Here is an 18,520-nt window from a genome sequence, read left to right as displayed (position 1 = left end):
TCCAAAATATATGTTTTCCTGGTCCCTGGAGATTTAAGCGAGTGCATCCCAGCAGACGCCAAGCTGTCTGTGGTTACATGTGTGCGTAAGCCGAAGAGTTGTTCCTACACTCCACAATCACTTTCTACCTCATCATGAGATACTCTTTCGACACATCAACACAATTATCATAATAACACAGTCACACTGCACTCACTCAGGATTTCCACAGAAGACAAACCTGTAAACCTGTTTTCAACATCCTGACATGAAAGAACTTGCCACACTGACATTTTGTTGTGCACTTTTAGGACAACTTGTACAAAAACAACCACAAATAAGCCATTAAGCTTCCAGGACCAGGGCTTCAGCTGCTTTTAAACACAGTACGCTACATAGATACCTTGCAGAATAAAGCATAAGTGCTTCTGGAAATAAATATTATCTTCAGCACAAGAAAAGTAGCAGTTGAGGATGTCAAAAAAGAAAGAAAGAAAGAAAGAAAGAAAGAAGTAGGGATGTAACGATTCACTCAGCTCACAATTCGATTCGATTTCCGATTTTCTTTTAACAAAATGAGATTGAAGACAAATTATAAATGAAATGTGTCCTTTTATTATTGCTTGGACAAAATGCTGCACGTTTCTTTGTGAAATTGAAATATAACACTATAATGATATACTAATCTAGCACTTGCGTATTATTGCTTCTTTTGTTGGTTTTGATTGCTTCTATTGTCCTCATTCATAAGTCGCTTTGGATAAAAGCGTCTGCTTAATAACAATATATACACTGCCCTCCAAAAGTTTGGAAACGCAATAGAAAAAAGGGGTTTTGGACAATATTGGCATGAACCCTTTTTAATTTGTGATAATTTTGCACTGATAAGGAACAACACAAACTACGAAAACATATTTTATTACATAAACAGTTTATACATAGAAAAAAGTTAAATTTTGGATTCATCAAAATATCTACCATTAGCAGCTAAATATCCACCATTAGCATCTGAGCTGTCAGTTTATTCAAACCAGTAACCAGGCATCACCGCTGGCAAAGGGGCATGTCTGACTTTGACATGTATATATTGCCATTATTATGTTTTATTGCTGGTCTTCAATGATAATGTCAAGTTACTATAATGTATTTGCACCAAAAAATGATAAGGATTTATGCTGTTATCGTCCAAAACCACAATTTGCCAGGGGTGTTTCCAAACTTTTGGAGGGCAGTGTAAATATAATGTAAATGTAAATAACAAAACTAAATTGAAATTTTAAAACAAACCCCCAAATAAAATAAATAAGTTACACAAATAAAATACATCTCTTCATATGTGATATCGCTGTGTTTCGATGTGAAAGAGAAAGTACTTTGTTTGGGCTTCCAAAAGAGGACACAACTAGAAATCTAGTTGTATTTACAACACTGTTCCAGAACAGTTCAACCCAAATATTAGAGTGTGTGCAGCGTATTTTACGGAGGACTATTTCCTGAACCTGGAAAAGTAGCCTACAATGCTGGCTTGCACAAAGGCTGTTTCTATAAAGTGGGGCAATTCCAACTTTGTAAGGACAGTCTGGTGCTTCTGACTCACAGCCTGTAAGTATGTTTCTGCTACTGACTATTCAAACGCGAGTTTTGAGCTGTGTAGAGTAGTGCTTGTTTGTCATTTCTCCGATCACAAATGCAGACATGGTAATGTTTATGCGGTGCGATGCAATGCGGCGCGTAAAAAGACAGTATAAGTCATTATAATCAGTAATTATGTCCCCACTGGATGCAACAAATGCCTCTTTTATAATGGGTTTTATTGTTTTAGTGTCATTGTGCTGGGACACGGCATCACAATATGGTGAGGGGCGTAACATTTCCGTCACACGCTTGAGGCATTCAGCCAATCACAACGCACTGGATAGCTGGCCAATCAGAGCACACCTCACTTCTCAGACTGATGAGCTTTGTAAAAATCTACGTGTTTCAGAAAGGCGGAGCATAGAGGAGCAACAATAATGTACAGTATGTGGAAAATAATGTTTTTTGGACCTTAAACCGCATAAACACATTGCATTACACCAAATACACAAAATAATGTTCTTTTTAGCAACTTCATATGACCCCTTTTCTGTATTATACAGAGGCAAGATGAAAAGAAGAAAATACCATCTGAACTTTTCTAAAGACAGTAAGTTCCCCTCAGACATACAATACATTCATGTAATCTCCTACCCCTAACTGAATCGTGATTTGTTTAGCATCTCAACCGATTTGAATCGTCACATATTTAAATAGATTTTCAACCAGCTCGTGGTTAATCGTTACATCCCTAGAAAGAAAGAAAGAAAATATTTATTACTTCACTGAATTTTTCTATTAAAGTCCACATGAACTGGAAGTTGCTGCTGACTTCATTTCAGTGTAATGATGTATCTCTAGCTCAACAGAATATTGAATAGAGGGCGGGGTTTTATTTCAGCACTCCTCCTATCCATCTCTGACTAACGGCTGGAGGGGTGAGGTTCGCCCAAGCCATCAAGCTGACATCATCAGAATAGGAATGCCATTCCACAGCAAAATCAGATGATCAGATTTTGATTAAAGATTACTAAAACAATTTTTTTTTCCAGAGGTTTAACTTGAACAGATTAATTGTTCATCTTAACAATGTGCACTAGCAAATTAAATATTGTACATTTTTATTTCATGCCTTTAAAGACAGTTTAAATATTTCATTTTTTGGGTGAACTGTCCGTTTAAGATATATATTCAAAACTACTTATTTTCATAATTGACTAGTTGGTAACTAAACAGCTGCTGGTAGCCATTGACTTCCATATAATTTTTTTTTTTTTTTTTTTTTACAATGGAAGTCAATGGCTACTAGCAACTGTTTGGTTACCAACATTCTTCTTCTTTTCAATCTCTTTAAGAAAGTTTTGAATAATTAGGGAAGTTTTGGGTTTACCTGAGTGCAGTCGGACACGTTTACTCAACCCAAGCTCATTGGAAATACAAAGCCATACCTACATTTGTGCAAAACTCCAAAACATACCTATACACACAATTCACTATGAAACGAAAAACACTATGAAATGGTAGTACAACACTAACAACTTTTATTACAGGGGCAGATAACTGATTATTAACGACTTGTTTCTTTGCACAATATGACCTCAAAACACATTTGCCATAGTGCACAATTTGTAAACTAATATAATTTTACATTTACATCACATTGTAGCTGCATATGTATGGATTTTCTAATGCAGTAAACTTGCTCAGTAGCTCACCTGGTACAGTATTGCATTTGAGATGAAGAGCACTCAGATATGAGTGATCCTGTGTCACAAAAAAGCTGGGTTGCACCAACAAGGATTAAATTTAAATCTAGATTAAATCAAGGTTTATCAAATAATTCTGTTGCACCAAACTTTAAACCTTGTTTAAAAATAAGCAGGATTACATTTAAACCATCAGTTTGATCCTGGATTTATTTTATTTTTTTTAAATAGATTAACTTTAATTCCTGTTGCTCCATAACTTTAAACTCAGATTTAAATCTCCATTAAGGACTAACTTTAAACTTACAAGTGAGGAGGTTTAAATACAATAAAGTGCACTTACAGTTAGCCTATGTGGCTGATTGAACAAAGACAGAAACAGTGGGTTTCTGTCTTTAACAAATCGGGTTATATTACCCGATTTGGTAATATAAATGTAAAATTAAGTGGTGCAACACAACTCGATTTAAAATAAAACCCAGATCAACAAATCCTTGATTAGCTCTAAACTTTGCTTAATTTAATCCTTGTTGGTGCAACCCACCCTAAGACTTGTAGACACAATCTAAATGGGCATGGTTGCTTCAGCAAATGCATTTCTATCTCATGTTGCTTTTGTTAACACTGCCAGCTAGGTTATATAGGGTATAGTGTAGGTGGTACAATTCTTTCAACGTGGTAAAGCCTTTACCTTTTAGCGCCATTCACTGGACATTTCATTTCCAAACTGATTCAATATTTACAACAACACAATAAAAAATTGTCAGATTTGCAGCTCAGGAGCTGTGTATCACTTTTTTGTTTGTCCCTCTTCACTATTGATGACAAAAACGTCATACAGGTTCAGAACAACAAGATGGAGAGTAAATAATGAATTTTCATTACTTTAATGTACTATTGCACATAAAAGGTACTGTACACAGACAGTGTATGCTTTATGCTCCAGTCATCATTTGTTAACACCAGGTGAATTCACATAATGCTGTAGTTAAACAAGTCTGGTCTGTTTCCTGGCTATTTATATAAGATGACCTTACAAGCTGTGAGAAGGAAAAGAGGTGCTGCTTGTCTTTATTAAGCCATGAAAACATGCCTTTATTACTTGAAACAGCGCAGGGGAGCGCTGTAGCGGTTTGCTTTGCAAAGACATGCCTTTCAGTTCAGTGCTCCTAAAATAACATACATTCACAGAATTCAAGAGAAGGTACTTCCTTTGAGACTAATCGCGCTTTCAAGTTTTAAAATGGCCTGAAAGGAACAATGGGAATAAACAATTGTACAAAAGAGCCGCTCAGCCTCCTTTCCACAAGAGAATGGAGGATGCCAAGAAAAGCAAGGCTGAACTTAAGACCAGAGTCCCATTTCACTGGAGGTGAATGCAGAGGAAATTCTGGGCTCTTTAACCTGCAGTAAATGGATAAATCTACAGGGGTCTGCATCCAGACTCATTAGAGTTGGGATACATATCAGGAGAGTTGCAAAACACAGTGATTCAATATTTTTTTTTAGAACGGCTGAAAAGAAAAAAATTACAGGTACAACTAAAGGCCAGTTCACACCGACAGACAAATGCCAACAAACTCCAACAAACTATTCTGTTGGAGTTTGTTGGATCAGTGTGTTACCCCTGTTGGCGTTTGCTGGCGTTGGTTTGAGTTTGTTTTCAGACTTACACCATCAACACCAGACGTGAGAAGCACAGTGCAACGCAACAAAATATAATAAAGGTTTTATTGATTATAATCAGTGACGCTGTCTACACTGGATGCGGTGCGATGCGACAACTGTCGCATCCGGTGTAGACACGGTATGTTGGTGTTTGCTGGGGCAGTGGGAACATGACAGTTACTTTTAATAAAATTCTAAACAGCCAACTGGAGCCATCTTGTTTGTTGGCGTTTGTCTGTGCGGTGTGAATTGGCCTTAAAACTAAACTTTAGAGTTCCATTCCATTCTACTTACTTAAATACATATTCAAAGCATGAATCTGTATTGTGTTTGCCAGCTCAGTCCAGATTCATCAATTGGAATTTCTAAAATTACTTTAATAGATTCAGAATTCCACATTGTTTGTGTAATCAGTGACATCTGGATTGTTGTATGGTTAGCAAACATCGTTTATAATTCAGACGTAACGAAGGCATGCGGCATTTGAACTCATGCACACATGCAAATTAATGGCTGGCTGCCCAATACATGATGCTTTTTATTCAAACTCTCTTTGAAATGATCAGGCATAACAGCGATAAATGACTATAAGTCTGTATTATATACAAACCATAAATTAATTAATGATAATTAATCAATTAATAATCTATATTTAATAAAAGCAAAGACTTACATTCTACATGACGCATCATGTATTCTGAATCTCTTGTTAGTTTTCTAACTGAATTTTAAGTGTAATAATTTGCTCTGCAGGTCACTGAGGGGATTTCTCACATTTTTCCTTCCCTGAGAGGCACAAGCAGTCAAATCTGTGGAGCACAAGAGCTTCTCTGTTCCAGACTTTTCAAAGTGAGCTTGCCAAGCCTACAGTTCTGGCACTATAAAAGCATGTCTAAAATTACCATCATATCACCAAGTTTTTTAGTATCTAGGTATGCAGTTGTGTGGTTATATGGTTAAAACTGTGTGAATCATCCTAACTTCACTACTGTATATTGTACACATACAGAACAATAATTTAGGGTGACGTTTCTGTAAGTATAGGAGATAAACCAGTAAATGCTGGGGTGAGACATGTTATGCAATAATTTCCTTAGTTGCGCACTTTTGTTTGAAACAATCCTTTGAATACAGCCCATTTTCACAGTGCTCTACAAAAATATTGGAAAGACCATTGTTACAATATAAACCAGGCTTCACAAAAGTATGTACTGTGATTTTTTTTTTTTTTTTTTGGGGATTCATTACCAATTTCTACCATCGTTTCTGCCAGCTACCATAGTTACTGAAATTATTGCTAATAATATAAAAAGTTATTTCCATGTTTAATAATCATCATTTCATTTTCAGTGACTGTTGTATTTCAGTTTAAGGGTTTTATTGCAATAATAACTAGAAATTATTGTATTTTTGAAGAAATAATGGTTACCATGGTAAATGTCTGAAGGCAATACGCTATTTTAAGTTCAGTCTGGTTATTACTGATTGTGTTTAATCAGTTCCAACAGACTTTTATCTTCATATCCAGCATCTTTGTGTTCATGTGCAAATGTTTAATTTGAGTTCAAAAGTCGTTTTGTTGAGTCTGTGAAAGAAGGAAGCAATTTCAATTGCTTTAGACATACATAGCAAAGAAATTAACTTGCACAGTAATTATGCCAGATTTCATGATTTTGTAATCGGGGCTCTCAGATGAACAAAAAATGGCCAAGAGAGCCTTAAAACCCCCTGATTTACAGGATTCACTCTGGCATTAAATGTGACGCCACTCCTAAAACTTTGTGTGTTCACGTGGTCAGTGACACATAATATTTACATCAGATAATCTCTTGCACATAAACTCAACACATGCATAATTTGATGATAAATTACCAGAGGAATGTTTATAGATCTGCTTGAAAGATGAATGCTGACTGATGGGAAACGCATCTCCCTGGTTTTGTTTATGGTTGTTTTGAGATATCAAATGAATCATCTAATGTCAATTTGGATCATCATTCCATTTCACTGTTTTATGACGTAGTTAAATAGCCAATACATATCTGGTCTTATGCATTTATGAACAACAATGCACATGACCTTCTTCAGGTGTGGATGAGATCTGCACTGAAATATGCCCGCTACCATTACTTCACAGCTCAAAAATAACTCAACTTTCAAGTGAGATGCTTCCTATTATCAGCATGATAAAATCATAAGATATAAGTCCAATCATGCAATTCAGATTCCAAAGTCTCAGACTTCTTGAGGTTGATTCCAGTGTAAATGCTGGTGTTAAATGTGCCACTGTTAACATTAGAGTGTGAAATAGGTCAAAGCTACTGCATGTCCTCATACAGCCCATCAGAGCATCCACATTTAACATCCTTGTGATGTTTCTAATGATATAACTCCAAAACATGCGTTTGAACTGAAACAATGAATTGCTGTTTGTTCCTTTCTCGGGGTCTAATGAATCTTTTGCTGCAGCTGAGTGAGGTTGTACATCAGTTCTCAAGAAAACTGTCATGTAATGTGCCTTTGCTGAAACACATTCCTCAAATTAATCTAATTAGTTTCACACACACTTAACTATAATTACTGTAAATGTATTGCATGTGAATATGATAAGAACATTTCACAGTCATCATGATTGGATTAGAAATGGCTTTAAAGTATGGACCATATACTTTGAATAATATACCATATACTTTGAGTTTTTCTGTAATAAAGCATCAGATGCTAAGATCAGATAAAAAAAAAAAACATGATATTTAATATCATGAGCAAACACACTGATGAAAATATTAAAGGGGTCATATGACGTTGCTAAAAAGAACATTATTTTATGTATTTGGTGTAATGCAATGTGTTTATGTGGTTTAAGGTTCAAAATACTGTACATTATTGTTGCTCCTCTATGCTACGCCTTTCTGAAACATGTCAATTTTCAAGCTCATCGTTCTGAGAAGCAAGGTGTGCTCTGATTGGCCAGCTATCCAGTACGTTGTGATTGGCCGAATACCTCAAGCGTGAGAAGATGTTACGCCCCTTACCGTATTGTGATGCTATGTCCCGGCCCGACGAGTCCAAAACAATAAAACCCATTATAAATGAAGCATTTGTTGCACCCAGTGGGGACATATAATGATTATAATGACTTATACTGTCTTTTTACACATCGCGTTGCATCGTGCTGCGTAAACATGACCATGTCTGCATTTGTGATCGGAGAAACAACAAACAACAAGCGCTACTCTACACTCCTCAAAAATATGAAAACATACTTACAGGCTGCGTGTCAGAAGCATCAGACTGTCCTTGCAAAGTTGGAATTGCCCCACTTTATAGAAACAGCCTTTGTGCACAGCTGGCATTGTAGGCTGTTCTCCCAGGTTCAGGAAATAGACCTCCGTAAAATGTGCTGCACGCACTCTAATATTTGGGTTGAACTGTTCTGGAACAGTGTTGTAAATACAACTTAACCACTGATTTCTAGTTGTGTCCTCTTTTGGAAGCCCAAACAAAGTACTATCTCTTTCACAATGAAACGCAGCGTCTCCAGGACATGGCGCCGTCGACATTTGGGCGGTGTTATACAAATCTTCCCACACAATGGCGTAGACATGTGGGGGCGTGTTTAAATGAGCTGTTTTAGGAGGACATGGACAAGCCTTAACTTTTATAAAGAATATCTCTTTGGGTTTGAGACTTTGCAACTTTAGGGATCTTACCGACCCCAAACGTCTGAACAAAAACAAAAAAGAACAAAAAGAACAGTGTAAAAATCAAAAAGGAACAATGTGGCAAGACCACTCATATGAAATAACAGCAGCAATTGCATTATGTAACATACAAGCTGTACAACACCACAGTTTTTTTAGTCCTAAGGACCAACAGAGTTTGCATTATCTTCATTCACTGAGCTTGCTTTCGGCTCAGTGACCATTGTCAGAGCCCTGTTTCCTCATTCCTCTAATCTTTCCATGATCCTTTCTGATGTTTTTCTCTGTATTTTTAATCTAATTCACCACGTGTTGTGATTATTCTAAGCAGCAGTTGGAGATTTGAAGTCGAGAAAGGCGGTGTCAGGGTTTAACTCGCATGAACAGCACACCGAGATCAAAGGAGTCTGTCTCAACACTGTTTCTCAAAAGAATAGAGAGAAACTGAGGTAGACCTCTACATAGAGCACCCAGATCATAAACGAACATTAGACAATCGCTTAACAAGAACACATCCTTGTCTCTGTAATGAGGACAGCATCCTTTTGGTCCCACAGGCTTTTGCTGATCTGAGTTTTCTGAGAACATACGTCCACAGGAGTGATTTTCTTCTGAATCTCTTTTCTTGAGGGGAGTAATTTTGTAGTCTGTCAGGTTCAAAGACAAGACCTGAGTTACAGAGAGCCTGAGAATGGCTCTTTTCTTCCGAAAAACATAAAAAATAACCTCTCCAACCCAGATTGCTGCCTTCTACCCTAGTTTTCCTGTAGGATGCAACAGACGCCCTAGTGCGAGATGTGAGTTCAAAGCACGCTTTATAAACTTTGCAGGCTAAAATATCATTGCTGTCCTGCTGACACTGACCTCCCATGCTGGTGGTCTTAACCTCTGAATTGGTTCACAGCAATTGTTTTCACCACACACCGGTGCGCTTAATGAAAGTATCAGCGGAGGAATGCTTTCTTAACCCCACAACCTGAAGGAGGAAAATAATGTGCTTGTAGCTGTCCTGCCAGTGCATATTAACTCAGGAGAAAAACATTTCAATAGTTTGTTTTTCCAGATTTACTGGATGTCACAAACATGCTTACTGTATATGAATCACCTGGGTATGTCTTTTAGCATATGCAGGAAAGCCTTTAGATAATCCATCCACAAACACATCGAAATGTCAGTGCAACATGACAGGGCAAGCAGATTTTACTGCTATACCACACAACTAATAAATAAAGAAACATAAAACAAAGAAATGAACAAACAATTGCTCATCAGAGACCAATAAAAAGAGGCAGGCATCAAAGCTCACATTTTTTGGATTATGTACATGCATTTTTATAGCTTGCAAACTTATATATTTTGGCCTTATATGAATATGAAATGTGGTCAGAAATTCTGCTGTCAACACTTTAAATTTGTTGGCTAGGTAAAATTATCTGAGCATTGATGAGGTTTTGTCCAGAAGAATTAGCTAGTTTAAAAAAATATAAGCCATCATTTTCAATCAAAAGTGTTTATGACTTTAGCTGTTTAAAATTTGTTGAAATTATTCCATTTATATATGAAAAAAGTATAATAATAAATAATATAAATATGCAATCAAATATGAATGTATAAAATGTTAGAAATATAAAAAAAATATAAAATGTAATATTAAATATAAATATCTAATTCAGCATTGAAACTCTAGCTGGTCAGGCTGGTCCTTAACATGCAATCCACCAGCAATCACATCGTTTACTACGTGGCACAAGCTGATTGGAGTTGGACTCATATTCTGCAGCCAATAAGATTGATTTTTCAACACTTAAATAGACTGGTTGAGTGTTCACTGTAAGCTAGTCCTGCTGCGAGTTCCTCTGAAACCTTCCACCTCCCCCAGCTCCACCTGTCTTGATTTTCTTTTGTGTTAGGAGGACCCATGAAAATGTTGGCAGGGCATACAGAAATATCTGTTGAGCCCTGCTAATCTTTCTAATTGCTAATGTAGTCATGCATAAACAGTACAGAATGAGGTAGTCTAATATCTATAATGATCATGACTATCAATACCCAAAAAGAAAAAAAAATACCATAAAGAAGAAAGTAGTATTTGACTTTGTGAGCAATATTCCAAATATGTAGCACAACAACTTTGTATGAGTTGAACAAAATTCAAGTCACTATTCACTAAAAATCCAAACTCAAGACTTCAAAAAAAGTCATATTAATTACTCATTTATAATTTCTCTTTTTGTGCTTCACAAAAAAATTACAGCATACATTGTTAAAATGTCATCTCTGAACCTTCTCTGTTTATAAAAGCGAGCCCTGAGACCACCACAAAAGCTACATGGCTGACTTCCTCTTTGAAACCAGCAGTTGTATCATGGATTCTTTGGGGAACAAATCGAGTGTGATGCACAGATTTCAAAAGGCACTGCTGGCATTGTTATGTTCATCACGTCAGACAGACAGCAAAGAGCCCACATGAGACAAAGTGTGTCGAGAAAGAAATCATTATGCTCTGTTCTGCTCATATAAGAGGCCACTCAATGAAAACATGGGTTTTTTCTTAGACATTCAACGACAAGCCGATGTTTTAACAGCATTCTGGATGGGCACAGATGTCACATTTTGTAGATATTTACAAGCTACTATATCTTGATGTTGTGTTGTCATTGTTATGTGCCCTTATAGAAAGCATTCTCTTTTATATATGAAACACTTTGTTCCTGTTAGATATCTGAAACAGTACTGCTGGATGAACAGACTAACACCGTTTTTAAAGAAGTCTGCCCAGTGTGAAATCAACCTAAAATGGCGCCAACATTGTTAGTCTGACTAGATCTGACAAATCTAACAGACAGACTGTGAAAACATTGGCACCAGTTGAGCAGCTCAGGCTAGCGGTATGATGTCTATCTCCTTTGGCTTTCATCTGCCTAGTGGTTGTCTTGGTGACCTTTTTCTTCCACAGTGTGGAGTTTGATTGCATCCAGCATTTTGGTCTTCATCCTGTCTAAGAAAAAACTTGCACTACCTGTAATTTAAAAGCAAATTCTGCGTCAATAAAATCAACTGACAAACCTCAACGATCCTGTCATGAACATGCAGTCCGGCCTTGTCAGCTGCTCCGTTTTCCACTATCTTGGATACATAGATGCCATCACTGAAATCCTCATGCTGCTCTGCTTCCTTAGATAGAAGCAAATATTGAAAATTAGACTAGTTCATTAAAATAAAGTTTAGTTGAAAGTAGTTGAAATTCAATTTGCATGGAGAAATCAATAAATTGTTAGATATTCTTTCAATTTATGACAGTGTTTCTCAACCAGGGGGCCTCAGCAGATTCACAAAGTGGCTGTAGAATGACTTAAAAGTATTTCAAAGTATGTAAAGTTTAATTAAAAACATTAATATATTAAAATAATCAAACTCATATCTAAATTAAAATGCTGAAAAACAAACTATCAATAACTAATAACAAAAAAATCCATAACTATTGCTTTTATTGAAGAACATACTAAATGAATAATGCTAAATGCATAAATATAACTGTAAAAAAAGTTTGAAAACAAGCATTATCATTATTACATGATGATAGCAGAAATACAATATATTAAACACAAAATATATGGATGGGCTTCGAACATAAACCTTTGAAATAATAAATGAAATATTATAATATTATAATATAATATTATATTAATAATATTATATTAAATTGTAATAATTTTTTTTATTAAATAATAAAATCATAAATTGTAATTTCATAAATTGTGGCTCCATTTTGAAGACTTAAATGAGATCATTCTGGGAATTAAATTGAAATATAAAATGCACTCACAACTTAATTCTGAATGGAGCATGAGCCTGACTCAAGGGCACGCTGTCTATGCATAAATGTATGTACAACAGATAAACTTGCATTGAAAAAAGGTTAACTACGTCTGTCCATTAAGACCGAACAGGTGGTAAACAGCCTGTGGTGATTCTCCACTAGATTAGAGAAGAGAATGCGATGCGAGTGAAAGCCAAACCCACAGCTTGCTCTCTTCTCTCCACTTGGACACAATCTATGTGAGAATTTAATGGCTCCCACGCTCGCATTTCACACAATGTACTCGAGAGAAATGTGTGGAGCTCAAACTGTGCAATCTGCAATTATCTTTTTACATGTGGCTCAGTTGCTGATTTTGTTTTTGTTTCTTACAAAGGCGGGGTTGGTTGAGTTAGGAAAGACTGCACAAATGCCTTCTGTGGCTAAAAGATGAACTAATCCACTTTTACAAATGTCTTCCATAGTGTTACATTTTTATTTCTATCATTTAAATGTAGTATATATTTAAATTATAACAGGGTGAATTCAGTTTGATTGGGATACTTTTCCGCAGTCATTTCAACGGCAGAAAGTGTCCCTGAATTCAAATACAGAAAATTTCAGAACTTTCTTTTGTCATTATAATTCAAACTTAATTACAGCAGTAACTACACAGTGTCCAAGCTGATTTCACATCATTCTGGCTCAAAAGCATGTTTTTCAAACATTATCAGTGAATAACAACCTAAATTTTAAGCTTGCTCACACAAAGTTATTAAATGGCTTTAAAAGACTGTCTTTTGGCGTTAAAATAGTACTGTCGGGTTTTACTAAAGACGCGCAGTAATGAATTAGCGCTGAAAAGGCGTGGACACAGTTATTTTTGCACCTGACCTTATTGAATATGTATTTCTAAGAGTTTGCCTTTCAGATGCAAAATTTATGGGAGGAGAGTATTAAAATCAGTGGTCTCCAACCCTGCTCCTGGAGAGATACCATCCTGCAGATTTCAGCTCCAACCCCAATTAAACACACCTGAACCAGCTAATCAAGGTGTTGAGGGCTACTTGATAATTACAGACAGGTGTGCTTGCGCTCGTCAAATTATTAGTATATTCGCCATTATTTAACACCCCAAAAAAGCATGTCTTAAACTACTTTGCCCTTGAAATTGCTGCAATTATTTTTGCAGAGAACAGAGAGCGCGTGATAGAAGGGAGGTGATTTTTTCTCAATCATATTATATGTTAGTGCAAACTCGTGAAACCAGGTCTATCAAAATGTCTTGCAACCCGTACTCTGGCTTTTTTATTTCTTTATTCTTTATTTGCGACTTCACTAATTTGTGCTGCGCTTGGTATATTGCGTCGGTCGATATGTAAATGAGATTTACATTTACATTTATGCAAATGTTAGCAGACGCTTTTATCCAAAGCGACTTACATTGAATTCAAGTTACAGTTTCTACATTTTATCAGCTCTTGCTTTCCCTGGGAATCGAACCCATGACCTTGGCGTTGCTAGCTCCATGCTCTACTATTTGAGCTACAGGAAATTTCCACGCCCATCAGTGCTGTTTTGGAATTGCGCTCTCGCGCTAATTTGCGCTGTTTAGTCATATAAGTCATATGGACTACTTTTATGATACTTTTAAGGTGCTTTTCTGTCCTTTTTGGTTCTTGATGATTGAAAAATGTACGTTTTTGATCTAAATACATCTTACATGGTATCTAAGCTTACATACCCCACATAATCTTCCTCCAATGATACTGAATCCAAGAGACCCTGATGTTCTGTGGAGGGTGACTTTGAGGCTCCTTGTTTCTTCACCCTGGGTTAGAGAGATGGGACAGAAAGACAGAAACACAAAGGAGAAATGACATATTTCAGATGCTGCAACAGACTGCTACAGCAGGTTTCAACACAGCTTCATTGACCCTACTAACCATCTCTCCCCCAAGTAGCAGGGCTCTCTCCATTAGCTACCTAATGAAATGGAAAAGCCACATGAGATTCAGGGGATTATCATATATCAAGCAGTGGCGACAGATCACACCCTAAGAGACACCTGGCAAAATCACAGTCAAGGTGCTATAAATGTCTGAAAATAATTTATGGCCAGATGTTTACCACACTTTCCGACACAGTGAAGTGTGCAGAAGAAATTACCAAGGAATTAAATCACACTGCTTTCCTTCAGATCAGGGCAAAAAGAGAAATATTTATTGCTGGTAAGAGAATTTTCGGCCTGTAAATTCACTCGCCATCAGCAGCAGGTGTGGAGGAATGTTTATTTTAGACTGCAAACATAATTTAAATGTATTATTTAATAATATTTGTTATGTACAAGGAAAAGGCGAGTAAAGTTAAATCCATATTTGTAATACTGCTCCAAGACAGACGTCAAAATCTCTTAGCAGATGGGTTTGATCAGCTGTCATGAGGCAGATGTGGCCGAGTGAAAATTAAGGCAGGGCCTGTGACTTTTCAAGAACGACAGATTTAAGATAGGCTTAAAATATCTGAACTTAAGTAAACTGTCTATGAAACAGTCCTAGCAGTGGCATCCCCCGCTGAAACAGCAGCTGCAGGCGGAAATCTGTCACAATGAGTGAGATCAGCATCATGAGCTCTTGATTAGTGTCTGACTCAACCACAGAGAGCAGAGAGAATGAGCAGGGACTCTTTTGTTTACATATTATGTCCTTGAAGTCCACAAGACATGCCTCCCGTGACCGTCAACTCAATTAGACTTAAGTCTTAATTTTGCTGGTTTCACAGACCAACGCATTTGAATACAGAATGAGGACGTTCAAGTTTTGTTTCTCTTTTTCAGATCTAGATCATTGAAGTGTGAATGCTTTAAACTGACATGAAAATGAACTGACAGTGCTGGCTTGGTGGCAGTGAAGTGTTTTTAGTTAAGAGACAGTCTTGAGGGAAATCTCAGTGTGGATCAATCAACAGAAAAATCTTATTATATAAAAGTATAAACGATCCAGATTCAAACAAACATTCAGTGGATTACTATTTATTTATAATGAGAGATTGGGGCTTATGCACTGACTGTATCACAAGGGTTATATACTTTATCAATTATACACTGTCTGAAAAAAAAGTTTGCAATATTGGGATAGTGCCGGTAAAGATATATCATTTCACCCTATTTACTCCTAAAAGGGTGAATATTAATACCTTGGAGTAGTAATAAAAATATAATTTGCGCACACTCATGTTGTTCGAGACCCATTGACTTCCAGTGTATGATCAAAAAGTATAATGGACGTCAATGGGAACAGAAACCAATCTTCAAACTATCTTCTCTCAAGTTTCACAGAAGAAAATCAGTCACAGGTTTGGAAGAGTCAATGATAACATAATTTTCATTTTTGGGTGGACTATCCCTTTAAGGCACTACTATGAACCAGTGGTGCCACTATAAATGACAAGCTGTCCACCCCTAAACATACAATTTTTGTAGCTTTTTTTTTTTAATAAAAAGTGAAATGTTTGTTTTCCAATTGTATCATATAAGTCGTCATATTTTTGTAATATTTGCTCTTGGGTAAACAAGAGAATACAAAACCACTTGAAGCTAAAGTCAACAACACAATGAAAACTTTATACAGTATATAAAAAAAATTAATTGCAGTTTCCATGCCAATGGTTTAACAATTTGCATATTTACTTTTGTTTTCAAGAGTGGTATGAAGGATATTAATTAGCCCATAATATTGCATATTTTATATAACATTGCATATTTCAAAAGAGTTAATCTGCTCGAACAAAAGTGTCAGCTGGTTCACATTGTCACAACATGCCCCACTACAGTTCAGTGTTAATTGAACTTTATTTTATCCACATTATATCTTTGTTCAAAACATTCATAGCAGGCCTTGTCAGTAGTATTAATCTGCACTTTTGAGCAAAATGTTTACATGTTACCACAGTATCTTTGTTCCCATTGATTTAACTTGTCACAATGATTTCAGGTCTACTCGAGTTCCCACAGTTTCAACTTGATCAGTAATTAAATTCAAAGTGGAAAGGTAATTAACTTCGCTCAGGTTGTCACTTTGATTTGACTTACAAATTTAGACTGATGCTTCCAGTTTTAGAGGGTTGATTTTTGTTACACTGTTCACTCAATTCACAGCTCATAGGGCCACAAAACCAGTCATAAGGGCCATTTTTTTAAATTGAGATTTATACATCTGAATGCTGAATAAATAAGCTTTCCATTGATGTATGGTTTGTTATATTTGGCCGAGATACAACTATTTGAAAATCAAAAAATCTAAATATTGAGAAAATCGCCTTTAAAGTTGTCCAAATGAAGTTCTTAGCAATGCATATTACTAATCAAAAAGGAAGTTTTTATATATTTACGGTAAGAAATTTACAAAATATCTTCATGGAACATGATCTTTCCTAATGATATCCTAATGAAATTCATAATTTTGGCCCATACAATGTAGCCTTGTTGGCTATTGCTACAAATATACCCGTGCTACTTAAGACTGGTCTGTGGTCCAGGGTCACATATACATATACTGACCTTATCGAGGGGCATCCAGCTGTTTGACAGCGCGTCAATCCTGCTCTTGTACTCTGTGATTTTCTTCTGAAAAGTGAGCGCTGTGATGTGCAGCTCGCAGTGGAGCGCGGAGAGTTTGGAGAGGAGAGATCTCTCCCTCTTACTGAAGCTCAGCGACTGGCGCTTCAGCTCCTTCTCCAGACTCAGCACTTTGGTTTGGAAGAGACCGCTGTGTGTCTTGAGAGCTTGAAGACAGCTGTGATCCTCGGACCTCTCCTTGAGGGTCAGCGCGAGCCCACATCCATCCTTACAGACCTCCACCGCCCTGTGCTCGCATCCCTCCCGCATGTGCGATGCCACATCCTTCAAGCTGAGCACCGCGTCGCATCCTTCATTCCCGCATCTCACCGGAGAGAATTCGCAGGTCTCCGCGTGCTCTGGCAGATGCTGGAGCTTCATCACCCGGTTGCAGCCTCGTTCACGGTGGTCGCATTTGATGTCCAGCTTAAGAATGAGGTTTTTTAGGGGCAGGACATGGTTCAGCTCTTTGGTGGAGATCTTCTGGCACTGGACAGGGCAACTGCTGACTTTGGAGAGCCACAGGAGCGCGCAGGCGGCGCAGAAGACATGTCCGCACGGAGTGCTGAGAGGATCCTCTAAAACTTTCCCACACAGTTTACAGATTAGGTTCGGATCCACGGGACCTTCGAAACGGTCTAGGTCAAAGCCCATAATGTTGACGTGAAGTTCTGGGACGACTCAGCAACGAGGAGAGAGCTGTCAACCCACGCTCACGAAATGAGCGATTAAACTACTAGTTTCACTCAGGACGAGAGGCGAGAGCTACCGTAAACACTCAACGAGGAGAGCATGGTGATGAGCGCGCGATTAAAGAATGTAGATGATGAAATGAGTGTTGAGTCTAAAACTTGATTACTGGTATAGTCAAAAAAAAAAAAAAAAAAAAATTGGTAATGGGGAAAAAAAAGAGATGTACATATGAATTAACTTCTTGTTCTTCTTATTGATACTTTATTTCTCACCAAGTCTGCAGTTATTTAATAAAAAAATACAGTAAAACCATTAATATTGTGAAATATTATTATAATTTAAAAGAACAGTTTTTTATATATTTATAGACCGTATGATCCTGCATACATTTTTCTAATATTCTAATTTTAATTATTAGCAAAGTTGAAAACAATTTTGCTGCTTCATATTTTGTGGAAACTGTGATACATTTTTTAAGATTATGTGATGAAGTTCAAAAGAAAAAACATTTATTTAAAACAGAAATCTTTTGTGACATTTATGTCTTTACTGACATTTAATGTGTCCTTGCTGAAAAAAAGGGGATACTCAGAATTTGTGCTCTGCATTTAACCCATCCAAGTGTACACAGTAGTGAACTTACACCTGGAGCAGTGGGCAGCCAATGGGGGTTCGGTGCCTTGTTCAAGGGTCTCACCTCAGTCGTGGTAATGAAGGTGGAGAGAGAGTGCTGGTTATTCACTCCCCCCACCTACAATCCCTGTCGGACCCGAGACTCGAA

At 36.9% G+C, this 18,520-nt stretch overlaps 1 protein-coding gene across 1 annotated transcript in view; it reads right to left on the bottom strand.

Annotated features, from left to right (window-relative positions):
• Nucleotides 1-17,700, bottom strand: part of LOC306859928 (E3 ubiquitin-protein ligase PDZRN3-B-like) — a gene marked incomplete at its 5' end in the record, with an annotated part of 44,034 nt that extends 26,334 nt beyond the window's left edge. The window contains 3 exons of the mRNA XM_079401345.1: nt 11,699-11,806; nt 14,176-14,262; nt 16,990-17,700. Coding sequence (XP_079257471.1) covers nt 11,699-11,806; nt 14,176-14,262; nt 16,990-17,700 — 906 coding nt within the window. The remainder of the gene's footprint in view (nt 1-11,698; nt 11,807-14,175; nt 14,263-16,989) is intronic.
• Between the last annotated feature and the right edge of the window lie 820 nt (nt 17,701-18,520).

The sequence above is a fragment of the Barbus barbus genome, assembly GCF_936440315.1.
Source record: "Barbus barbus genome assembly, chromosome: 40".
NCBI lineage: Eukaryota > Metazoa > Chordata > Actinopteri > Cypriniformes > Cyprinidae > Barbus > Barbus barbus.
Note: the sequence above shows the minus strand (reverse complement) of the source record. Positions and strands in the feature narration are given on the sequence as shown.